The 26,387-nt window shown below is 41.8% G+C and overlaps 1 protein-coding gene across 1 annotated transcript in view; it reads left to right on the forward strand.

Annotated features, from left to right (window-relative positions):
- Positions 1-26,387, forward strand: part of KIAA1217 (KIAA1217 ortholog) — a 187,883-nt gene that overhangs the window by 150,915 nt on the left and 10,581 nt on the right. The window contains 7 exon segments of the mRNA XM_030008522.2: positions 5,302-5,477; positions 14,272-14,402; positions 14,648-14,795; positions 16,470-16,971; positions 17,709-17,889; positions 23,610-23,764; positions 24,383-24,529. Of these exon segments, the coding sequence (XP_029864382.1) occupies positions 5,302-5,477; positions 14,272-14,402; positions 14,648-14,795; positions 16,470-16,971; positions 17,709-17,889; positions 23,610-23,764; positions 24,383-24,529 (1,440 nt within the window).

The following is a 26,387-nucleotide window of genomic DNA, read 5'->3' on the forward strand; positions in this document are numbered from 1 at the left end:
TATTTGGAGCAAACAGTTGTGTCAGCCAGGTGACCTCTGCCTGTGATACAGCACCCATGTATTTACATTTTCAGTTTAGGATGAGTATGTTCCTATGGCAAATGTATCTTTCAAAAGCTGTTCCCAGCAGTGCTGCCTATATGCTGGCCATCATGGTCCCCGTCTAATTCAAAGACTGTGGCTTGGGATGTCTGCCCTGGCACACTATGTATAAGTGTGTATTCTTCCACATTTGTGCTGCAAACCACTGCAGCCCCTCTGTCCTTCTGTAACCCTGTGCGCCAAATGCAGCTCTTGGCAAACACCTGCAGTCTGGCCACCAGCTGTGCTTAGCGTGTGGCCTCATAAAGTGGGATGGAGGTTCTAGTGCTGCACTGGAGGCAGTGAGCACGTCGCTCTCACAGGGCCTGCTCAACAAGGATGTGGCATTTCTCCAGCTGCACCTTGTCTCCATGGCCCGGCCCGGGACGGTAACCTTGCTTTTGATCAGATATAGCATTATGGCACACAGGAGTGAAGCAACTTGTACCATCTGCACAAACCAATGCTGCCAAGGAAGTCTTGAGAAGGAAAAAAAGGACATATCCCAAGTGTGCTCATTAATTCTGGCTGGCTTCCCTTATTTCAGAAATGATAGCAAATTTGGTGCATTGTGCCAGTAGGAAGAGCGCAATTTTGTGATAGTCGGATGGAAGAACTTGTAGCTCAAGGGAAACTTTGGTATATTGGATACAAATTACATTCATGAGAGTGAGGTTTTGTCATGGCTTTCCTGAATGGGTGGAATTATTTTGAAAAAGAGCTCACAGTTTGTAGGGTAGCAAGTGAAACAGGTAGTGTTTTAAACTGAAGAGTGTTGAAATATCACACTTCTAATGCAAAAAAATTACGCTATGTTTTTTGGAAAATAATTCTAAGTAAAAGGGAAAAGTATTTTTCTGTTTTTCCAGGTTGTTTGCATAATATGTTTGACAGTACTTCATATTTTTCACTTTCACTGTTTCTCCTGGGTTGGCAGTCAGTTTGTTCCTGTTTGTGTGAATTTTTCATACAGTGACAGACTAAAAGAAACACTTCCAAAGAACTGAAAAAGATGATTGCACAGGCACAAAAGTTGGCAGGATAACTAAGAAACAGGAACAGGACATAAAACTATATTTAATACTGTCTGTGGTTCAATTTTCAATTGATGATATCACTGTAAGTTCTCACTCATTCGCTTAATAGAATCAAAGAAACATGATGGAAAAGACGATTAATTCATGTAGCCTTTGTCTGTGCTGGCAAAATCCTCTTTTTAAAACATATCCAGCAGCAATTGATCCAGATGTATTGATTCACACACCAGCTAAATGTATATGTTAGCAGATGGAACCAAAAAGTTAAGACTGTTTCAGTCTGTGGTTGGATTTTAACCAGAGATTCTTGAAATAAAGACATTTGCATCATGGCAGTTGCTAGAGGTTAGATACACTTCTTGCTACTCCACTAGCACCTTCCTTAAGCGCTCTGATTTTCAGAGATACTCAGGAAAGACTAGTTTCATGGTGCTGTGGAGTTTTCCTCATTGCCAGAGGAATGTAATCCAGCCTGTGTCCTGGATGCATTTGTTGTTGGTAAGACTGGAGCCCATGATGAGTTCAGTGGGGCTGTTCATTCTGCACTCCCAGATAATGAGAAGTCTTAGTGGCAGGTTTGAATCAAGCCTTAGAGTTTGTGTTCATGGCATATATCATTACCTTATATGTACATTGGATTTTTTTTTGTCTATTCCTTCCTTTCTTTAATTGAACACTTTTTAAGGGAAAGCAGTTAGATATGATTAAGGTTCAGTATTAGGAATGTGTGTGCATGCATGCTTTTCCTTCACTCAGTGTCTTATTTGCAGGGAAATGAGTGCTGCAGAAAGGTTAGAAAATGTAATAATAATGCTGTCATAAATGGTATATGATACTCAGTCTCACAAGTGTAACTTCAAATTAGAAATTCAAATATGTTTTGAGCTGCATTATAGAATTGGTGAGACTGTGTTTAATCTACGTATGGTAACATACTTCAGGAATTAGATTCTACAGAGATCCTGAGCTGCAGGCAGTCAGTCCCTGTTTGTGGCTGTGCACTGTAGTGTGTGAGGAGGTGGGTGGCCCAGAAAACTCTCCCAGCAGGGCCTGGGAGGCTCCCACTGGACAGGTCATGCTTGTCTCTTAATGAGAAGTGGGCTGTGAACTAATACTTTGTTTTCCAGTTACCTGTCCCATAGATAATAATTGGTTCAAAGTGAACTAAACTGATTACCAGATTATTCTTGAAGTGGGTGCCGGAGGCAGCGCTGGGGTACTTGTAAGAGAGCAGTGATAGATAATGGCTGGAGCAGTAGCCAAAGAAGAGGGACAAGGTAGGTATCTGGAGAGATTGGTCAGGCTGGGAGTGAGAGCCAAGGGTAATGAATGTAGGACAGGATGCTAGAATTCTAAAAAAGCATGTTAAATTTCTTTCTGTTTGATTGCTGCTTGCAGTTTTAAGTCAAGTTACCTCTAATTAGCAAAAAATTGCCATTTGGTGGTGACAGGAAAGCCTGCATTGCTTTTCCTTACCTTTGGGCACTTGACTTTGGAACTTGAACACTGTTTTAACAAAGTTTCTTTTCAAGTGTGAATGCCTGAGATGGTTTATTTGGCTTGTTTTCAAGCAAACTTAAAGTACAAAAAGTTCTACTCTGTGGAACCAAAATAACTCTGGCAGATCCATAAAACATCTTCCACTTGAGGTGGTGGAGTAACTGGGAGAGGTGGTCTGAGGGACAAATGGGTGTGCAGTTAGCCATAGAGTCTCAGATCTGATACCTGCTGGCAGAAGACAGGTAAGAATCAAATTCAGTTCCAGAACATGGAGGTAAATGTGCTGTAGCATCCAGAGACTGCCACCTCTTCCTCAGCTCTTCCCCTCTGTTCCTGCTTGCCCTGCCTCATGTTGTCCTTTGGCTGGTAACTCTGCCCTGCTTAAACCCACAGTTACTCCTGTCCCCTGGTTCCTTCTCTGCTCTCTCTGTACCCATCTGTACCTCTCCCTTCTCATTGTCTGTCCCTGTTTCCCAAGCATGAACAAAACCATGTTTTCCAGAACTAGCCAAGTGTTGCATGAATTTTCATAGAAATGGCAAAAACATCTCTTTGGTACCAAGATGAGTCATGTCCCAGACTTCAAGAGCTCGCTCCAAACATCGATGTTTGGGAGTCCTCAACGTAGAGGCTTTTTGGAAATATTGCTGAGTTATATTTTTATTGCCTAATCTTGTTATCAGGAATGGGCGAACTTTTATGCCTGAAACTTTCTAATACTGTTCAAGCACTGCATAAATGGAAGTGACAAGCACCTTAGCTGTAGGTGTCACTACAATAAATGTAGATCCTCTATATACCCCCATAACAGGAAAAAAAGTGTACCTGCCATTGCATGACTTCACACTCTCACATGTAATTTTGGTATTGCTGGGAGCACATAGAGGACTTAAATTCTGGACACCTGAGACATAAGTCTGACTCTGTTACTGACCTTCTCACTGACCTTGGGTCAGTTGTTTCATGAATCCCAAGTCACTTCCCTGTCAAATTTTCCCACTTTTTAAAGAGCTGTGAATAAACTGTATGACTGAAATGTTACATGCTCATTCACTCATTTATTCATTCATTTATGTTTTCCTTCTTGAAAATATGGCACAATGAAAGAGATGTGTGTCTCAGATAGCTGTGCTGGCCTTGCTGTAAGAGGTTTTAATTTATCAAATCCAAACATTAATCCTGTAGTGGGGAAAAATACACATGTGCACTGTCTTCAAAAGAATCCAGTCTGGTATAAAGCAGCTGACAATGTTTATAAATCTGTGCTGTTTCAAATGTTTTCCAGCTTCATTTTTTTCCCTAACTGCTAACACTTATCTTCAGCTGAGTTTTGAGCTAACACCTCCTGCTTGTCACAGCTCAGACCCGCCCCCCCCGGCCCTGTACTTTCAGTGAAGTGTTACCCTCCCTCTCATCACAGTTGTGTCGCTGGAGAAGGCAGAGTCAGGCACAAGGACTGAAGAGTCGTGAGGGGAGAGTTGAGTTTGTTCCTCTAATTCCCATACTGATTGGAAAGAATGACCTGGGCAAGGACTTTTTTTTCTCTGATTCCCTTGAATTCTCTAAAGTCAACTTAAAAAGAAGTCTTGTTGCAGTATACTGTCTTGTAGGTAACCCATTTTTATGATTCTTCCTATTAGGCAGTGGTTTTACTTTGTATGTTAAATGCGGTTTAGGCTGTTAAGCCTGGATGTTTAGAAGACAGTTGATGGTTCAATTGCTAGTTTTAAAACTGGAACTTCATCTCCCATTTGACACAGGTGTTTTTTAAAATCTTACAGTATGAGATGGCTGCTGGGCTAACAGATTCATGTTCATGTTGCCTATATGTTGCCTATGTGACTAGATGGAGCCCTGCTTATCACTCTGAATCTTGTGATTTGCTTAAGAGACTTAAACAGGTTTGGTTGTGTGAGTGTGGGGTATAGCTGCTCTAGGGCTACCCATGAAGAGTACAGTCTAGTTTGCTTTCTTAGCTGTGTTTTGCTCTGCAAACTTAGTGAGAATATTAATACTTTAGGTCCTTAATATAAGGCTAAAACAAGAAAGAAGGTGTGACTTGTGCAGTTCTCAGAAAATTACCATATTATAAAGGAGGTTTTTTTGGTGGGTAGGGGAGGTTTCATGTATGGGGGATGAGCTGTATGTCTGTACCAAATTACACCGGATGGCACAGTCCTTCCTCTGCCACTTGAGAGACTGAAAAATTCCATTCTGAGTCTTGACATTAAGGTGTGGGATTATCCACTAGGCACGTATGGGCAGCATGATGCATAAGCTTACAAGATACATGCAAAGTGGAAATCAAGCTTCTGGCATTCTCATGAGGCGTGATTAATTCTTGATTCATGCTGGACTGAGCAGAATAAAGGGGCCACAATCCTTGCAGAAGTTATGCAGTGAAGGTGGTGTACTGATCCCAACATATTTTGTTCGTCACTTGCAACTGGAAGTTAGATATATACATTAGAAGTTAATCAGATTTAGGCTTTTCTCAGTCGCAACAGTTCCTCAAGAAATAATGTTTATAGGTAAAGTTAAAGAGGGAAAGAAGAAGGTAAAAACTCTTTCTTGCTGTAGGGCTGTGTTTATCCCAACCTATTTCTGAGCTCTGCAGTGTATTCTGTTGCCAGGGATGTCAGTCAAGCAGGAAAAATTGAAGTTGATTTCTTTTGTGCAACAGCTGCAGAACCAGGAGATGCTGAGGGCAATGGTGAGGAAAGCAGAGCTGGAAATCAATGGCAAAATGATTGAAACAGTGAAGAGGCTTGAAGATCCTGTGCAGCGACAGCGCAACCTGGTGGAACAAGAAAGGCAGAAATACCTCAACGAGGAAGAAAAGATTGTAAAGAAGTTATGGTGGGTTGAGAAACCTCTTAGAATTTGTTGCTCTTGCTTGGCTTTTTCTTCCATAAAGTAGTAGTTTTCACCACTGTCTTCAGTGAAATTGCACCTGTGTATGCTGTTTTACCTGTGTTTCCTTGCATTCATATTGGCTGTAAAACTGTATCTGTGTTGTACAAATCAGTGGTCCTGACTGGGAGTCCTTCTTAGTGTAGCCCACTGGATAAGTCCCACCAGTACAAAGAGTTTCAACCTCTTCGGAAGTCCCCTGTAAAGGGACAGATCACTGTAAGGACTGTGACCACCTCCATCTTCTGAAAACCTCCCCCTACAGTAGCTCTCCCCTGCCGCTTTAGGGAAGGAGGGAGGAATTTCCTCAAGAACAAATGGATGCAAAGGAAGGTAATGAATTCGGCTTTAAGTACGAAAATCAGGTTTCAAAAGTAAGTGATTTGGCTGTTGCATGGGAGAGGTAAGGGAAGCTCATAAATAGAGGATTGAAGTCTAACAGCAGTCAGAAATGCCAGTCTCCGTCTAAAATTTACTCACCAGCATTTCCATACACTTAACTGCAGATAAAAATACTTTTCCTTTTTTTTTGCTGTTGTGTAAAGGCTCTTTGTAAGACTCTTTTTTTCCCCAAAAACTTTGGCCTACCAAGACTGGTGGGATCCAGTTGTTTGTTTTAGTCCATGTTCAGAGTTGGCAGGAGGCAAGATGAAGCTGAAATCAATAAACTATTTAACTAGTTCTAACACTCACATTTGTAAGATGCTATATAACTAATTATTTCTCATTACCACATTTAGTTCACACCTGAAGAATCGCTCCATAATAGAGAGAAACTTCCTAGTCAGCTTGTCATGGGAAATGATGATTGAAGAGCCGTAGGAGTACACTTACTGACAGCTAAGGAGAGTAAATCTTTCCTGTTGGTCAATGTGTTGTCAGATGAATAAGATTTGCAATAAAAATGGTGCATCTGTAAAGACAAAGTAGAGTGTTACTAAGGGAGTGTATGTTTTCTGTGAAGAAAAGTTGAATGTGCAGTAACAGTCCATGCTAGTATATGTAATCCTCTCAGCTGGTTTCTAGTCTTAAATAACATTATGTTGTAGTTTTAAGTAATTACCCTCCTGTTCATCACTTTATTCCTGTGTACCTCATTGCCTAGTTTCTAGATTGTTTGTTCTCTGTGGAAAGAACAATTTGTGTGATGGCTGTTTATCTCATTGCCTCATAAAATGGATACTGAGTGAGGTCAAGTGCAAATGGCATTAGTTGTTACAGCTGTTCATTTAAGATACAACTTTGACTGCAATATGGTTCTGTTTTATCAGCGTTTGGAATTTTTTGTGTTCACAGAGTTTCTGCTGCTTCTATGCTACTTCTTTTGTTAATGTTACAGGGAAATGTCTTACTTAGATCATTCATAGGCTATAAATGTTAGTTCAACCCTTTTAGAGACATGCTAGAAACAAACGTGAAATCATAAACGATTATTTTTCATCAGTTGTGTCCAATGAAATTTTTTCGTCATGTATTTGCATGTTTGCAGGATCAGAGCCCAAAAGAAAAAACACATCTGACAACAATGCTTTAAGTTCAACAGCTGATGGCTGTTAATAATGAAGAGCATACATCACAAAACTACACACCAAATGTCACTGGCAGTATTCAGAAAAAGGTTAACATTCTATATAGGCACTTTCAATTAAGCTGATTCCAGTGCAAATAAATAAATGCAAAGCAACAGGGCAAAAAAATTACCATCTTGTAGTATTTCAGCTGTTGCCCTCTTGACCTTTCCTAAATCATAGGACTAAATCAGTAGACTGGCTTCATGCAAAACAAGGGAGCTTAAGGATTTCTGCAGTACTTACAGAAGTGTATTTACTGCTCTGAAGTGGTGCATCTCAGTTTAAAAAGCTCTCCTTTCTGCAATTCTGAAGGTTATCGCTGGGAAAAAAAGAAATAAAAATATTGGCAGTTTCATGTTGTAAACAGCAGAAATGTCAGTGTACATTTCAGAGCAAGTTTTCTGTTGAGCAGCTATTCATGCTGGTGCCTACAGAAGTGTGCCCATGTGAGTCACAGCTGTAGCAGGATTACAGTTCAGAGTTATCTAATGAAATCTAAGGAACATTGTTAAACGTAGTGCTTATGCACACTTCTAACAGTGAAATACACACTCAGAATTAACTGGGTAGGTTTTTTTCTATCTAGTCTTTGGATTCAACATTAGAGATGTCATATATGACACTTTTGGGGTTGTAGATACTAGCCTTAAAATTTACCAGACCAAGGACAAATTATGATGATATGACACGTTGACTAATGAAGTATTTATGTTATGAGGAGCATGTTACAGGTATGACTACTATATGTTGTAGATTATTGTAAGCACTTTAATAGAGGGTGTTTTACAAGCACAGTATTTAAATTATAGTCACATCCAATCTGTCTAATTGGATATGATCCATAGCAAGTTACAATTTATATTTTTGTTAGGAAAAGTATCAGACTTTTTAATAAGAATAACCATGCTCAGTAAAAACAAAACTCCACTTAGCTGTCTTGAAGAGCAACTAGTAGCAAATACTTGGGAAAGGATATAAGAACATGGCTCAGAGCGCATCTCCTTGCTTTTAATGACTTATAGCTCAGGGATTTTCCAAGTCAGAGGTGGTACCTTCATATGCAAAAGCTCTGCATGGATTGTTTACTTTTCATGAACTTACGCATTTTTAAAAATTTATGTAAACTTTGTTGTGTATAGCATCTAGGCACAATGATTCTACAGAGTAATTTTTTCTTGGCTAGAAAGAACATATTTTTGTTTGTTTTTGAATCTTTCATCTGTCAATCAATCCCCAAACTCTTAAATCATACACAGCAGAATATTCAGCCTTGCCATGCTAGTCATGATGTTATAGATGCTCCCCCACTCCCTTTCCACTCCCTTTTCCCCCAGTCATGCCTTTTCCAGCCTGAAAAGTCCTAGGCCGCTTAGTTACTCCTCTTGTAGAAGCCTTTCTGTACATTTTTTCATCTTCTTGCCTTTCTTTATGCCCTTTCTGACTCTAGGGAACATCTGTGAGATGGGGATGGGGAGCGAGGAGAGCCCTGCAAAAGCTATATTGGATGTGGGCACACCATGACTTCATTCCATGGTGTGGTGATGGCCTCCCTCTCCTCATGTTCCACATGAGCTTTCCATTACAAATTCAACATCTCACTCACAATGGACGATTATCAGTTCAAAGTTCATTACTGTGTATAGAGACTTAGGGGTTTGGGAGGTTGTTGGTTTATAGGTGGGGTTGGTTTTGGTTTTATTTCTCCTCTTCTCATGAGCATTGCTTTACATTTATTACGAGTTAATTTAGTCTTTGGTTTTTTTTCTGGTCAATTGGTATCCGATGGTCCATCTGCAGCCCTCTGCAGTCACCTTTCATTTTCATTATTCCCCTGAATAATTTAATATCCTTTTCAGATTTTTTTTACTATACTATTCATCCTCTTTTCTAAATAATTTATAATATGTTGAAAAGCACCAGCCCTAGTACTGATCCCTGTGGAACCCACCAGCAAACTACATTCATTGAGTAAGCTGTTCATTGATCCCTTCCCTTTACTTCCAGTACTTTACCCATGAGAGAATTTCCTCTCTTGTCCCATTGCAACTTTGCTTTCTTGAAAGGTTTTGCTCAAATAGCTTGCTGAAAGCCTTTTGGGCTATAGCTTGTCCCCATGCTTTTGTTGTTTCCTTGTGGATTTGTGAGACTTACCTTCTCTTTACACAAACCACATTAATTCCTCCCTAACACAGCATATTTATCCATTGGTCCACTAATTATTTATTGTTTATTCTTTTTTTTGGTATCTATCAATTACACCAGTCTGGGTGTCAGTCTCACCAGAGTAGAGTTCCCTGGATAGCCCCATCCCCTTGTAAAAAATTTATTTGTATCATCTATGACACTTTCCACTACTCTGGTGCCAAAGCAATTTTAATCAAGAAGTTAGATGCTTAGCATCAATTGTTTCACCCTCGAATTGCTATTGAACTCCAGGGCAAATACTATCTGGCTTGGGTGATTTGTTACTATTAATTTTGTCAGTTTGTTTTGTAACCTGTTCTACTGATACTGCAATCTGAGAGAGATCTTCTGATGTTTTTTTGCCTAAAGAAAGTTCTCAGCATTAAGAGTTTGCCTCAGTTCCCCTGTGTAAAACATAGATGCAGAAAAATCATTTATCTTGTATTAGCCTGCTGAAACTACATTAATGTGTCTTGTTAATTGGGTTTGCTCAGTCCAATCTATAAAGCCAAGTTGTTTCCCCAGTTACAGAAAAGAAATGCTGGAGACTGCTGGATCTGTTTCAGACTTTGGCTCCTGAGGGCTGAAGTTTCTTGTCCCTTGTAGTTAGCAACATGAGGCAGTGTAATATGGTATCCCCTGAGTAATTTCAGGATCATTTGTCTTGTATAGTCTCACTTTATGGAATCAAAGGGATTTATGATGGCTATTCCATTTCTGCTCAAAGAACAAAGGGGAAAGAAAGCCATTGTCAGCTACCTGGAAGTCTTTCCTTTATCCCCACATTTCCAACAATTATAAACCTACGAAAAGATTGTAACATTGTTCTGTGTTTGCTCCTTTCTCTTCTGTCCACCCATGAACAAATTTAAGCTTCTGCCCTTATCATTTTTGATAAAAAGGATGTGAATATCTGTGAAGCTGCTTTTCCAGTGCTGATCTACAAAAGGGAGGGGTGACACCCTATGATTCCCAAAGTAGCATTGCCTAGCCTGAGTGCCGGTATCAGGGCATTAAGAGTAGGGAGAATGCATGACTGTAGAGCACCATTCTGGAGGGCAGCAGCCTTTGCATCGTAGTGAGTGACAGAAAGCCGAATTCTTTTTCCAGCTCCTTCCTAGACTGTATGTGTGCCCTTTATTGCAAAGGCAGACACAGAGACAGCAGATGTCTGCGTTATTGCAGCCTCTTCCACTGGAAAAATACCATGAGAAACGTTCCCTTGCTGCCATCGTGTGGTCCAAGGGATTGTTTCCTGCAAGTACTCTTGTGCTAGTGGAAATTGTGACTCCCACAGCTTTCTCAAGGCAGAGTCTTTGGGAGCAGTGGTCTTAAAATGGGAACAGGATCATTTACCTCCACTTGTTTGTGATCTGTTGAGAAGAAACTTATGATTCTTAATTCAAAATAGTTTTATAGTTTCTAAAGTTCTTAGTCCTTGGATTGAAAAGAACTCTTTGCTGTGTGCACTTCATGTTCACATCCTGATACTATTTCTGTTTCTCTGTATATCAGAAGTACTATTATACTGCCATTTATTGTTCTGTGTGACTGTGCTTCCACTTTAAATTGACCTAAATGAGGAGTGGTGCTGCAAGGGATTTTCTCCTTTTTATTCCATTACTGGCTACCTACTCTTCTCTTTTCCTCCCCATGTCACCCGTTCACTGGGATGGATCTAGGAAGTGACCTGGCTGAAAATAACTAATTTTCTGCTGGATTTGTGTGGCAGTGCTGGTGCAAGGGAAATATCTGGAAATGCAAGACCTGCAGTTGGTGCAGAAGGCAGTCTTCCCCTACTCCTTTTCAGGCAATAAGCCCATACCTTGGTTCTCTTACAGCAATTGCAAAACTGCTACCTGAGTGGATGCAAGAAATGAGGCCCAAAATTAGGTTAAAATGAGTAGCCGATTTGTCAGTTCAGAGTTTGCTTTGCATTGTTTTCTGCCATGCAATTAAACTGCTTCTCAGAATATTCCTGTTAGTGAATTTGGTATCTTAATAGAGTTGGATTTCTCTTAGAATCATAGAATCACAGAATGATAGAATGGTTTGGGCTGGAAGGGACCTTAAAGATCATCTAGTTCCAACCTTCCTGCCATGGGCAGGGACACCTTCCACTAGACCAGGTTGCTCAAAGCCCCATCCAACCTGGCCTTGAACACTTCCAGGGATGGGGCATCCACAACCTCTCTGGGCAACCTGTTCCAGTGCCTCACCACCCTCATGGTGAAGAATTTCTTCCTCATATCTAAATCTCCCCTCTTTCAATTTAAACCCATTTCCCCTTGTCCTAGCACTACACTCCCTGATAAAGAATCCCTCCCCATCTTTCCTGTAGGCCCCTTTTAGGTACCAGAAGGCCGCTATAAGGTCTCCCTGGAGCCTTCTCTTCTCCAGGCTGAACAACCTTACCTCTCTCAGCCTGTCCTTATAGGGGAGGTTCTCCAGTCCCCTGATCATCTTCATGGCCCTCCTCTGGACCCACTCCAACAGATCCATGTTTTTCTTATGTTGGGGCCCCCAGAGCTGAACACAGTACTCCAGGTGGGGTCTCACGAGAGTGGAGTAGAGGGGCAGAATCATCTCCCTCGACCTGCTAACCACACTTCTTTTGATGCAGCCAGGATGCGATGATTGGCTTTCTGGGCTGCGAGCACACATTGCTGGCTCGTATTCAGTTTTTCACCCACTAATACCCCCAAATCCTTCTCCTCAGGGCTGCTCTCAATCCACTCATCACCCAGCCTCTATTTGTGCTTGGGATTGCCCAACTGATGTGCAGGACCTGGCACTTGGCCTTGTTGAAGTTCATAAGGTTCACACGGGCCCACCTCTCAAACCTGTTAAGGTCCCTCTGGATGGCATCCCTTCCCTCCAGTGTGTTGACTGCACCACACAGCTTGGTGTCATTGGCAAACTTGCTGAGGGTGCACTCAATTCCGCTTTCCATGTCTTAAACTGCGCCTGTCCCAATATCGACCCCTGAGGAACACCACTCATCACTTGTCTCCACACGGACATGGAGCTATTGACCACAAGTCTTTGAGTGCGACCATCCAGCCAATTCCTTATCCACTGAGTGGTCCATCTGTCAAATCCACGTCCCTCCAATTTAGAGACAAGGATGTTGTGCGGGACAGTGTCAAATACTTGCACAAGTCCCGGTAGATGACTGTTTCTCTTCCCTTATCCACCGACGCTGTAAGCCTGTCGTAGGAGGCCACCAAATTTGTCAGGCATGATTTGCCCTTAGTGAAGCCATGTTGACTGTCACCAATCACCTCCTTATTTTCCATCTACTCCATGATCTTGCCAGGCACGGAGGTGAGAGTGACTGGCCTGTAGTTCCTCGGGTCTTCCTTTTTTCCTTTTTTAAAAATGGGGGTTATGTTTCCCCTTTTCCAGTCAGTGGGAACTTCCCAACTTCTCAAATATGATGAAGAGTAGCTTAGCCACTTCATTCGCCAGTTCCCTCCGGACCTGAAGATGCATCTCATCAGGTCCCTTGGACTTGTGCACTTTCAGGTTCCTTAGATGGTTTCGAACCTGATCTTCTCCTATGGTGGGAGGTTGTTCATTCTCCCAGTCCCTGCCTTTGCCTTCTGTGTCTTGGGTGGTGTGCCTGGAGCACTTGCTGGTGAAGACTGAGGCAAAAAGGTCATTGAGTACCTCAGCCTTCTCCATGTCCCAGGTAACCAGGTCTCCCGTTTTCTTCTGGAGAGGGCCCACATTTTCCCTAGTCTTCCTTTTGTCACTGACATACCTATAGAAGGTACCTATAGAATAAATATAGAATATATATGTAGGTACCTATAGAATAAATATTCAAGAGATGATCCTTTTATGGTATTTCCATGGGTGTTTGTATAGTTGTGCATAATGCATTTCAGGGTTTTTTGAGAAATTTTTAAGCTTAGGACGAGAGGAGATGGCCTCAAGTTGCACCAGGGGAGGATTAGATTGGATATTAGAAAAAAATTTCTTTACTGAAAGGGTTGTCAGGCATTGGAACAGGCTGCCCAGGGAAGTGGTGGAGTCACCATCCCTGGAAGTGTTCAAAAAAACTCATAGACAAGGCACTTCAAGACATGGTTTAGTGGGCATGGTGGTGTTGGGTTATGGTTGGACTTGATGATCTTAAAGGTCTTTTCCAACCTAAATGATTCTATGATTCTATGTTTCTGTGTGGAAACTCCAGCTAAATCAATGTGGTCTCAACCTTAAATGGAAAAATAAAGTTTATGTGTCTGAAGGATTGTGAAGATTTATGTGAAGTATGGAAGCACTGGAAAAAATATTGGGGAAGGTAACGAGGAAGTGCCAGATGGAGCAGGAGGAAGTATGGGACAGCACTGGTTGGAAAAAACATCTTAAGTGATTCATTCTTGAATCCAAATCCAAATACTGAGCAAGAGCTGCACACAATGCACACTTGCTCTTTCAGTTTGGCTCCTCAGGGAAACAGGACCCTGTATCCTGTCTAGCAGGATCTGGCAGATAAACAAGGTTGCATCAAGGGGCCATTAGTGCCAGTTTTGGGATTGTTACTTCACTGTTGGGCATTCCTTTGCATGTCATCAACAATGAGAAAATGCAAGGTGCAAACCAGTACTGGATGTAGTGGTACGGTGTGTCTGTACCCTTCTAGGATTTGCATCCCCAGAGGGCTGGCTGTTAGATGTGTTTCACCACCCCACCTGCCCTTTGTAGTGTAGCTGCCCTGAGGTCAATATGCTCTGCACATCTGCAGTCTGTCAGGGAAATCAATGACTTGGGCTAGTTACAAGCCTGTTCCTCTGCTGTGAGTGCAAGCATCCTCACCTCCTCTCATAGTACCCTGCTGTTTTTTCAGCCTGTGGTGTCAGATTTAAAGATGCCACAGCTGAGGTTTCTGGTTTAGTTTACTCCATTCATTTACATATATTTGATTGTAATGTGAAAGTCCTGCTTGCATTTTATGTCCACTTTTTTTGTTTTGCCAGTGAGCTGGAGGCATTTGTTGAAGACCTGAAGAGGGACTCCACTGCTTCCAGCAAGACAGTTACACTGAAGGATGTTGAAGATGGAGCCTTTCTTTTGCGTCAAGTGGGAGAAGCTGTTGCCACCCTGAAAGGTATATGCTTTTCCTTTGTACTTTTGGTTCTTTTCTTTTAACCACAGTGGCTGAGAACAGTTTTGCCTTTGATCTGGGGGCATTAACTTTCACTTCCAAAAAGATTTAAAGTTGGGATTAAGGAGCTTGTTGCATGGCCCCTGGAGAGAGGTAGACACTCAACTGTTTAACATTCATGTCATCATCCATTTCTCCCCAGAGGTTTTATCATTCCTTCCTGAGCTTCACAGTTGTTGTCTTTGCAGGAGAGTTCCCAACATTGCAGAATAAAATGCGTGCGATCCTCCGGATTGAGGTAGAAGCTGTGAGGTTCCTAAAGGAAGAACCACACAAGCTAGACAGCTTGCTGAAACGTGTACGCAGCATGACGGATATCCTTACCATGCTCAGGAGGTGATTATTTTTTTTTTTTCTTCAAAACCGACGAATTTCCTCAAGCAGGGCTGGAACAGCTTGTGGGTTTGGGTTCTCCCCCTCTCCCCAGGCAATTTTGAGAAATGCAACTTGCTTGCAGTATTTTATAGATTCTTCCTAGAGCCCTCTCAAGGGAAAACAAATAATTAGCCTTTCCTGTGCTCTGTGCAGTGGTTCTGTTTTGAACAACAGCCCCAGTCATCAAGGTCTTATGATTGAAACTAGGTCCCTCTGAACTTAACACTTCCAGATTTGGGAAGTACCTGGATGAGAAAGCTTACAGAGTGGCATCAGTCCCATATCTGAGCTAATTAACTGTAGGCATTTACAGCAATCTAAGCTAACAGAAATATTCTCTGACAATGAAATGTGTGTCCCCAAAAATGTAACAGTAAGAAATAACAAAGGAAAAGATTCTAAGTGGATAAAGATACCCTAAACCTTCTGAGAGACAGAAATATTATTCAATATGCTTGTGAATTCATGCAAATTCTTTATTCTGTTCTTTGCAAGGAAGATGTGTTAGAGAATGGTGAAATATTAGATAAGATTTGTGTCCACTAAGTGCCAGTGTTTAGCTATGTTTGTCAGAATATATGAGAGCAAATGACTGCTGCTTTATATGAGGCAATAGGTATTGGATTTAATTCCTACTCAAAACCGGTGAATCAGGCCAAACTGTCAGTGGTGGTGGTCTCAATTTTACTTCACTTACAAGAAGATGGAAGTCATAAGCTTGTTGATGCTACCATTATTCTAAGGAATGTAGGGTTGTCATTGTTTCCATATATTCTAGAGCATATGTAAAATGGATTTGCCAGTACTGGCAGATGGATAAAAAGGTTTATGTAACAGGTCTTCTAAGAGCCATCACTTATTTTTCCTTGTAGATAAACATCTATATCCTTTCATATTAGTTTTCCTTTGCTTAAAAATTACTACAGTTATTTCCTGTCTCGCCCTGTTTGGGAAAAAAACCAATAAGCTATGCATGCCAAAATTCTACCAAAAGTAATTTTTTGCAGCAAAAGTATGTACTAAGCCTCATAAAGTCTGTTTCAGTAGTGGAAAAACTGATGGCATTTGATGGCTAGCAACACTCCGAAGCTCAGTCATTTCACAGCTAGCTGCCAGAAATAGTTGACTTTTCACATCCTCAGCTCATCCTACCTCAAACTCTGACAGACAAGACCTTCATGAAGTATCATTTGAAGGTTTTGTTTTGGCAATTTGCCAAACTGCTACCTTACATTCTATGTAACTATCACTTTTTGTGCTAATAGTCCAGGAACATCTTGTTTAGCTAGATACAGTGTATAAAATTTAAGTCAACTGATTTCCATTCTCCGTCTAAAATCAACCCACTGTAACTCATGGTTTGGTCAAAAAGTGCCAGTACATCCATGAAGGTTTGTAAACATTTTAAAGGGCAAAAGCATCCTAATTAGAGTGGCCTCTTTAAAACTCTGAGTCCCTGAGTCTGACAGAAAGCTATAAAATCACACAACTGAGAGCATCTGGAAGAAAAAAACCTATTTTGATGTTGTTGATACAGGTGCTTTTCCCTTGAAGAAGTTTATTGTTAAGTATTGCTCATGACTTGCCTGTATGCTAACCATGTGCCACGCTGTTGTGTTCAATTTGGCTGGGCAGACATGTTACAGAAGGACTGCTGAGGGGTGTGGATCCATCCCAAGCCGTGCAATACTCTGCCTTGGAAAAGGCCACTGCAGCTGATGCTCTGAAAAACCAGGAGGAGTTGAAGCATGCCCAGGGACACACACAGCAAAACCTCACAGCAATCACATCAGAGTCCCAGGTGTCATCAGTCAAGTCAGAAGTCATCCCCTTCTCAACAATGACGGTCCATCATGTGCAGAGCTCGCCTGTTGTCATCCATCAGTCTCAGCACTCATCAGCCCTGGTCAACCATGCCCAGAGTTCACCCACTGCAGCCAGCCACAGCGAAGGTGTGCCAGCGGGTGGCCACCTCTCAGCCACCCCACCAGCCCCCCTGCAAGAGCCCACAACAGGATCCCAGCCCACACAAGCCACGCCAGCACCACAGGTCTCTGTCAATGGCACCACCATGCAAAGTCTTTTCATTGAGGAAATTCACAGTGCAAGTACCAGAAACCGAGCTGTATCAATTGAGGTACGGTGTATTCTACTCAACCAGTTGTCCTCTCTTTGGGCCTGAGCTCCCATTTTCACTCTTGAGACTGCAGGTGGGATTATTCAACTGCATTCTGGGGATTTATGCGCTTAACCCCTAACTACACCATGCACTGCTGAAGATACCCTCTGATTTTAAATGCAACGGGGTAATAACATGTAACTAAAAATGAATAACTGTGTTTTTTAAATAACCTTTCTAAAAAAAAAAATTAGAAAATCTTTTTTAGAAAACCTTATTTTTGAACAATAACATGATTCTCTGGGAACACTTGCATCAGTGGATTTCATTCACTCTTTAAATCTCCATATCCCTCATTATGGAGAGGTAAAAGTGAAAGAGTGTGAGGTTCCAGTGGTTTCACACAGAGATACTGAGAAAACCCACAAGTGAACTCTCATCTGTTATTACAGACATGTACTTTAATCACCAGTGTGATATAGTAAGGCAGTGACCCAGATTTAAATTTTGCCTTTGTTTCGTTAGTGAGCAGTGGCCACTGTCAGTCTGTCATGTGTTTGTGCCATATGTAGCACAATGGAAGTCAGAACCAGTGTACAATTAGTGTTAATATATATAATTTCCTCTAGTTGCTGACTAGAACTGAAAGAATCTATCCGTATTCACCTATAATGTTTACACATGGAATTTTTTTAAAGTAAGTGATCACAACAGAAGCCAGAGAAATAAATAGATGCTTTACTGTTTTTGTCTAGAAAGCTGAAAAGAAATGGGAAGAGAAAAGACAAAACCTCGATCACTATAATGGAAAGGAATTCGAAAAGCTCTTGGAAGAGGCACAGGCCAATATAATGAAGTCAATTCCTAACCTAGAGATGCCTCCCCAGCCAGCAGCCCTGCCTAAAGGGGATACAGTGGAAAAGCTAGAAGTCTCAGGTAAGGTTTGCTAGAGTAAATGATGCTGAAGAATTGCATATCCAGAAAAGAGAGGTTATTTTTCCTACTTCCTAGAATGGTTTCAGTTTACAGATTTCTGTGTTCTTGATCATACCTGTGAGTATGTCCCTGAGGAATAATGCAGGTCCCGGGGACAGGTTCCAGTGATTTTGCAGATGCCAGTGTGGGTAACCGGCTGAACATGGATTTCCCTGTATTGCAACTGAGAGAGTGAGTGTGTCCTCTGGAGATAAAGACTTCTCATGAGCAGGAGAGTAAGAGTACACCTTGCTTTTGACAGAGATGAGAGTTATCTGTGTACTATAGCATATCTATATCTAGTATACTGTGTTCAGTTTTGCACTTAAAAGTCCAGCATTACAGAGAGCTCTGGAAAGAATCACAGAGTTTGAGCACAAATGATCTTACCATCAGAAACCTAAAAAGTTCTTTTTGTAGACATATTTGTTATCAAAAGAAGATCAAGACATGCCTGAGGTTTCTGAGGGTAAGGAGGCCTTTTAACTTTGCAGAACATGTTCCAGTAAGTTCTAACAATTGGAAGCTGGAGCTAGAAAAAGCCACATTAAAAATTAGCTGTCAAATTTGACATTCACTGTAACTAATCACTGAAGTTTAATTATGAACATATGGGATTCTCTGCCACTTCAAATCTTCAAGCAATACTATGTTTCTTTCTGAAAGGCTGCTCAGACACAAGCTCTGTGCATGATGCAAGACCTGCTTAAAGAAATCCTTGAACCTATGTTAAGTGGAAATTCAGACTATTTTATCTTAATGATCCTTGCTAACTTCATAATCTTAAACTATAAATACAACCAGTGTTTTGGATGAGTCCCTCAGAGGTCTGAAAATGATCTATGATGCTACATAACAGAGTTGTCTTGGGGAAATGGATAGATACATAGGAATGAAGGAGAGTGACTTTCACAGTAAGCATTCTGGCTGTCCATAGCTATGATACAGATATATCAAGTTTCAAATTGAATGTGAGTCAGACTGCAACCCTGTAGCAAAAAAAGGCAAACATCATAATGAGATGAACAGGAATATCTACAAGACACAGGAATCTGCCTAGCAGTGGTGAGCTCTTACATAGAAATTCCCAAACTCAATGTTTTGGACTTCAAGGAAGACTGAACAAATAGGAGGGAGTCAAGATGACAGTGATGATAATGACCAGAGCTCTAAAAAAACATGATCTCTGGGGACCAAAAAAGAAAGAATTGGTTTTGTTTAGCATGATGAAGCAAAGGCTGAGGAAGGACAAAGCAATCTCTGAACAGATAAAAATCTGCTAAAAAAAGAAAAGACCAACTTGCTTTGTGTGGGTAGAACAGCAGCAGAAGTTGGCAATTGCAACCAGGAAGATCCAGGTTAAGTATTAGGGAAAAACCTGATAATGATAAGGAAAGTGAAGCACTGAAGAAGGCTGTATGAGGCAATGAGGAGGATGTAAGATCCCCATCATTGGAGAGAATGGCTTAGACTAGCATTGATCAAGAATTATATAGGTAGAGCTAATTTGTGGTAGCAGGATGATGGGGTGTCCTTCCAGTCCTATATCTTTCACAATTTAACATAAAAATACATGTCTGAATTTCTTCAAAGTTCAAGGAGCAAAGAAGATGCCTCAGCCAAACCTTGGATTTACCTCATTAGCCAAATGTGAGTCAGCTGCAAAATTCTTACCCAGCTACTTAAGCAATAGTCCCTCTGGCTCAGCAGTCTCTCTGACAGAGGCAATGGGAGATACTGTCTGTGGGCAGCACAGAATCTGGCCACCTTCTGCAGTCTGCCAGTACTCCCCCAGCACCCCCAATTGATACTAGAGGGAATATCCCAACCTCCTCCTTTTCATATCCATTATGGACCTTTTATCCAGTAATTCCTCTATACCTGCTTATACCGTTTGCATCCCCACTGCTGTGGCAGCAAGCTCCCCATCTTGTGAAGCTTTCCTTCATCTATTTGAAACTGATCTCATACCATCTTCACTGAGATCCCTATAGTTATAATATTCTGCAATTTGGGAAACAACAGCTCTGCATTCCCTTTATAAAATCATGAAGGCAGTGGATAAAACCTTGATCATATCCTGGAGATCTCAGCCTGCCCCACAGGCTCCAAACTGCAAACTTGCAGCCTTTCTGGTCCCTCCATCTAGGCCAGCTGCTCCCTCCCCAGGCTCATTTCAGTTGCCCTTCTCTAACTCCACTGTCTCCTTCTGGAGCTGTGGAGACCAGTCCTGCATGGTGCACTCAAGGTGTTGTAAACAGCTGCAAAGCAATGCCCTGGAGCTTGTGTAGACAAATTCATATAGAATTTGGGAGGAGTGTTTTCAGATGCAGCATTTTGTTCCAGGCGCAGCTTTAACACTGACAAGTTGTAGCTCCTTGGATGTTTCATGTTTAAAATAAATTCTGTTGAACCTTGTAAAATAATTTTAGAATTCTGGCACCATTCAGCAAGGTTACTGGCTATCAGCACAATTATCTTGTATAATGTGTAGCATAAATAGAAGAAGTCAGTGAAAATAAATACCATATGGGTGCAGTGAGCTGTGACATCTTAAGAAGTGCAGAGCACAATAACAGAAGTTTTGTAACTTGCAGAGTTAACTAATCCACTTCTAGAATACAATTTTGCACAGTGTGTAGCCAGCAGATTTAAAGAGAAATTTGATGAGATTGCGACATTTGCCTTCTGTTGTGCATAATGGATCCTGTAATAGTAACATAAATAAGGGAACAGCAAAACTTTTCCTTAATAGCTGCTAAACATCTCACATGCCACCCAACTCTTCTATGATTCAAGATGAAAATTTCTGTATCAGTCTGCTGTAGACTAGAAAACTGAGCAACATAAGGAAAGAGAGACCACCTACCTACTAATACAGCACATAAGACATTTTGGCCATGAATTAGCAGAGTCCTCTGTGGCCTTCGCTGCAGAACCCAGATAGATCACATTGCCAGAATATGTTGTCTCAGCCATTCTCCACACAGAACCCAATTAAGAAACTCTTTTTTTTCCCCCTGCAAAGCACAAAACAAAGTAAATTTACACACTTTACACAATTTTGCAGATGACTCTGTAAATAATTCTTTAATGTCTTGACTCTAACTCAACTTTGTTATCAAGATTGTTCAGTGAAAAATATGGGGAATGTCTCTAGCATGTACATTAGAAATTGGGCTCCTTCATCTCTCTTTGTGCCTTCATATGTGAGACTACCCAGATTTTTGCAAGTGCTGAGTGATAATAGCTTCCATTAAGGACAGTTTGCTTATCTGACTACAAAGGCTGCCTCAAGGCAAGCATTATTATTTTGAGATCTTTTTAAGACATGTTGGATTTTTTTGGTGCAAGTAGAAGTTTGCATGGTGGGAGAAATTCATTCCAGTCTGTCTCTGCCTGTTGAAGAATGCTTCAGCTCATTGAAACAGCTGGCAATGAACAACTCCCATTTTGTTCACAGAAGTGCTGAGCCCTTTGGCACCAAAGAAGGTTCCATAAAGTAATGTTTTTGTTCATGGGTAGTCTCAGACTTAGTGAGTTGTAGTGTCCATTTACTCCTCCCTCTTTAAGTACACTAGAACAACTCAGCCATAGGAAAAATAAAGTATTAGAATAAGGTCTTTTCCTCATTTTTTTCCTCCAAATTTTTTTTCCTTCCCATTTAGATTGGGGAAATATAATTGTTTAGTAAAGAAAATAGAAATCCAGCTTTGAAGTTTTGTCTTGCCCAGTGTCATTGCATTGACTGTAAGCAAACCCTATCACAATGTCTCCTTAATGACTCCAGCTAAGGGGTGTGAGGGGGATTAGCCTTCGATAGCCTGTGCACCTGCCACACTCACTGACAATTTCTCTTGCTCGTGTTTCTCCTTTTTATTTGAAGATGGAGATGGATGATGTCTCACAGATGTGAAAGAGGTGGTGGGAATCATTCTCTCTTTGTGCCTTCCATGTCTCTCATCCAGCCTTGCTCTTAATAAGTATGAGAAAAACTTTGGTGTTCTTGCAGTCAGAGCTGCTACCCGTTTGAGGGTAATGGGTTGAGGCCATTAAAAGAAGTAGTGATTTGCACAGGCCCTACATCGTAGTCTGCTAAACACCATGTTAGAGAATTACTCTGATTTTACAGTAGCATATCTTACCTTGCGCTGGTAGAAGTAAATCTGGTGTCACTAAAAACTGAGTGGTGTGTATTGACCAAAGAAGTGGTCTAATCTAAAGTGCATCTGGAAATTCCCTCTTCTTTCTTGCAATTCTGCAAGTGAGTGCCAGATAACCAGGGAGGGAGATAATACAACTGAGCATTTTTTTAAGCTTAAGCAGCTTCAAAGATCATTTGAGCTAAGAAGGGAACGAAGATGAGGCCAGGTCAGACAAGGGCTCCATCCAGGCCCAGGGGCCAGCCGGCATGTCGGGGGAGCCTGACACAGCCCCAGGAGCGGGCAGTTATGCAATAACTTGCCCAGAGGGAACACTTAGCCCTAAACAGCTGGGTAATCCCAAAAGCAGGAGGTTTTATCTTTCTGGGTTATATTTATTCCAGCTGTTTATATAAGACTGAGTAGCTGCAGAAAGGTCGTTCTCTCACTCTTGAAAACAAACATCGTAAACAGCAGTGTGAAAACATGGCTGGTGACGTGTGTGGTACTTAGCCTGTGACCAGAAACACATAGGGAATGGTCACAAACAGGGTAATGCTGCTTCTGGAAAAAATGCTGTCCAGTGACAGTGGGGAAGAGGAAGTGGCAGCTGGGTGGGGAAGCATCGTGGGGGCTGGGGGGAATGCTAGTTGGAGAAACTGGTCTTCTCTCGGAAGACTCTCCTCGGAAAGCAAGGACTGGCTCTGCTCAGCTGTTGTATTTAGTATTTGAATCTTTGTGGGTTAGCAAAATATACATAGGGCTCTTATATGATAATTCAAAGGCAAAACTATGCATTCCTGGAATAGTTAGTAGTAAGTTAAGTGAAAATAAATGCTGTCTTAGAAGAGGAGGAAGTACAGTTGCCCCTGGTGGTCCCCTGCCCTGTTCAGGGGTGAGAGGACTCATTGAACTGCAGAGGTGGCATCTCTAGAGCAGTGTTTACATTTTCTCTCTCACCCTTTGTCTGAACTTAGCTAGTTTTGTCCAGCTATAAGATGGACAAAACTCTTCAGTTCCTCTCCTAGCACCTTGCCGGCAGTACCTCCCAGGCAGAGCAGAAATGTGTGCTGTTGCCTCAGAATTCCTGAGAACAATGAGAAGCCTCCAGGCTTGGTGTCTTGCTAGTATCCATGTCAGTGGCCATGCCTTCAAAGGAGACTATGGGGCACTACCTGTAAGCAGGTACCCAGCTGAACCTGCACCTTATATGTTTCTTTACAAGTGATTAATCTACAAATATGTTCTCTGCTATCACACTTGTACACCAAGGGCTGAAACCCAGCTACAGTGGCATGGAGGACAGGAGTTTTACTGAAAACTTCTGAGTGAAGTGACCCAGTTTCTCTGTGCAAGTGCAGCACTGTTTACTTTCATTCAAGGCGGTTCCACTTGAATCCCAAATGTGTTTCTATTCATATATATTCAGCAGTAGGACCTTTTAAGACATATTTTTCCTTTCCAGTTGAGGCAGGGATGCATATACTTTTTTCCCCTTCTTCACCTATGCTCACTTTGTGCTGCTCTGTTTACCTGCAGAAGAAGTTCCTGATGGAGAACAGGATAATGACAAGCTGACCAAGTCTCCACCCCCTCCACCTCCACGGCGCAGTTACCTGCCAGGGTCAGGACTAACCACAACGAGATCAGGAGATGTCATCTATGCAGCCAGAAAAGAGGCTGCTGCTGTCAAGGTTTGATGATGAGACTCTACGCAATCAGACTGTTGATAAGTGGCTGGCACAGAGAAGCATCCCTAGGCTTGGGTTGTGTCTATAAACCACAAAATAAGTTGGGACAGAGCTACATCCTGGAGGGCTACTGAAACTGCTTACCAGGAAACACTACTGTTAGGCCAAATGAACAAGTGAGGTTTGATCAGTTCTGTTTACAGGAGTCTTGCTGCTCTTATATCCTAGCAATGTAGAAAGCGAGTCACAGGCTGCTTTCATTTAGAGTGGTAAGAAGATTAAAAATAAAAAAAAGCTTGCCTTACACAGATGGGGAAGATCAGCTCAGATTTGAGGGCATTTTTACAAAAATGTTGCAAATTAGTTTCTTTGGGCTTCCTTTCCCCATCTGTTCTCTGAAGGAAGTGGAGGGAAGTCCAAGTTAGGAAGCTTTTTAATCTATGCACATGCTATCACATCAGCAATATTGGTTGCTTTCAAACTGATGAAGTAGCAGTCTCTTTAAAAAGGAAGAGGGACCTTGCAACAGGGGAGTTGCAGTAGTGTTGAATTTTCTGTGTTTGCTTTGCATCAGGAGGGCTCAACTATATTGTCTGACTGTGCTTTCTCATCCCCTTGTAGGAATGCAGTGAAGATGCTGGGCAAATAGCACAATCCAAAGCCCCTAAAGAGGATCAGGCATTGTCTCGGAGCACAGGACATGATGTAGCATCAGCTGCAAAAGACGAAGAGGAAGAGGAAGGAGATAAAATAATGGCAGAATTACAGGTATGCCTTTTGGGTTGCACATGAAGACACCTGTGCCCAATATCACTTCTAGGGCCTCAGCACAATTTCTAGCTCAGAACGTGAAGGAAAGTAGGTCTTCCAGTCTCACCCGGTCCCACTTTATTGTACTGGGTGGTACATGTTTTGTAAGCACCGCCCAAATTTTGTTCAAGAGGTCTGGAGCTAAAAGAATGGTCAAGAATGCAGTGGTTGCCACTGGAGAATCTTACATATGTAGATGGGACAAGTAAAATATTGGTGTGCATTTGGCATGATTGTCCCTGGCCTAGCATTTCTCACTTAGTACCAGACCAGCAAGGTGGTGAGAGTCCGTCATTCATGTTAACATTGGTGGGAACAGAGACTACGGGGTCTGCTCCTGGTGGGCTGCGCTCACTTGTTCTGTGCTATGGTCCAATGTTTCCCAGAGTGTTTGAATGTTGAAACACTTGCTGTTCCCTGTTGTGTAACTGGTACATTACTCTGCCAGTGGCATAGAAGTAGTGCTCTCTTGCTGGTCCTTTGCCTGATAGCACATAGGCCGGTTTAGTTCAGTGATGGTGATGCTGCACTAAAAGCCAACTATTCTAGCTACAATCAGCAAGCTCCAGCTTCCCAGGGGCACCATCTGTTCTCTTCCATGCCCACACGAGGAAAGGAGATGTGGATCAGCTTAACTAACTGGCTATAACTTCTGATGTTGGGGTGTTTCAGAGCACTGTTAATGACATGAGATGATCCCTGCTGTCCACCTGCCAAGAGGTGGGTTTGGTGCTGCCCAGGGAGCATTTGCAGCACAGGAGATGCGGACTTTAAGCAGTAACCATTACACGTGATGGGTCCACCCTGCCCCTTTGCTCAGCTGTCACCCACCAGTGCTTCAGACACCTGGTTAGCAGGGAGTGAGAACAGTGGTTTACCCTTATCCCCTGTTTGTGTGCTAATGGCCAGTGCAACAGGAGAGCTGGGGACAGTGAAACTGTCACATTATGTCCTGTCTAGGAAAGCAACCTGGCTGCCTTGCAACTGGTGACAATGAAGTGGAGGTTAAGGTCTATAAAGGGGGGCTGAGGGGAGCTAAAGAGGAGAAATAGGCATGGTAGCTCAACAGGGAATGAGTGTTTAAATGCTAGTTTGGGGCATGAGCAGTGCTCATTTTAAACCAATACCCAAAATACCGGGTATATTTTAGAAGGTTGACAGAGTGCCATATTTTAGAAAGGGCAAACTGCTTGATCCAGGAGCTACAGGCTCATTAGTCTGATATCAGTCACAGGCAGAATGGTGGAAAATCAGGGACAGGATTCAATCAGTGAAGAACTAAAGGACAGGCATAAACAGTTATGCTAGTAAACACATTGTAATGGAACACAGATCTGTCAAAGCAAACAACACTCTTTGATCAGGTAACAGGTTTGACTGCTTAAACTGAATTGTATACCTATAAATATTTTTGTAAGTCAGTCATTTGATCAAACATCATACAACATTCTAATAAAAATCTAGCACCACAGAATATACAAAAAAACCTATCATAGGATGATTGAGAGCTGTCTGGCTCTGAAAGTGCTGCCCTTGATGCAGGTGTTTATAGTCAGGTCCCACAGGGATCAGCTACAGGCCCAGTGTCACTCTGTATCTTCATCAACAGCCTGGAAATACATTTAAAATCCTTACTGTTTAAATAAGCTTAATGCAAACTAGTGAAGTATGAGAGCAGGGAGATGTTAGCAATCACTTAATGATCATAATACATTCACTGAAATATAAAGTCTGCATGAAGAACAACAAAATATAGGCCAGACCACAACTGCATGTCTTGGAAAGAAACAGGATTTGCAGTAACAAGTTGCCAGGA

The sequence above is a fragment of the Aquila chrysaetos genome, chromosome 3 (genome assembly GCF_900496995.4).
Source record: "Aquila chrysaetos chrysaetos chromosome 3, bAquChr1.4, whole genome shotgun sequence".
Taxonomy (NCBI): Eukaryota; Metazoa; Chordata; class Aves; order Accipitriformes; family Accipitridae; genus Aquila; species Aquila chrysaetos.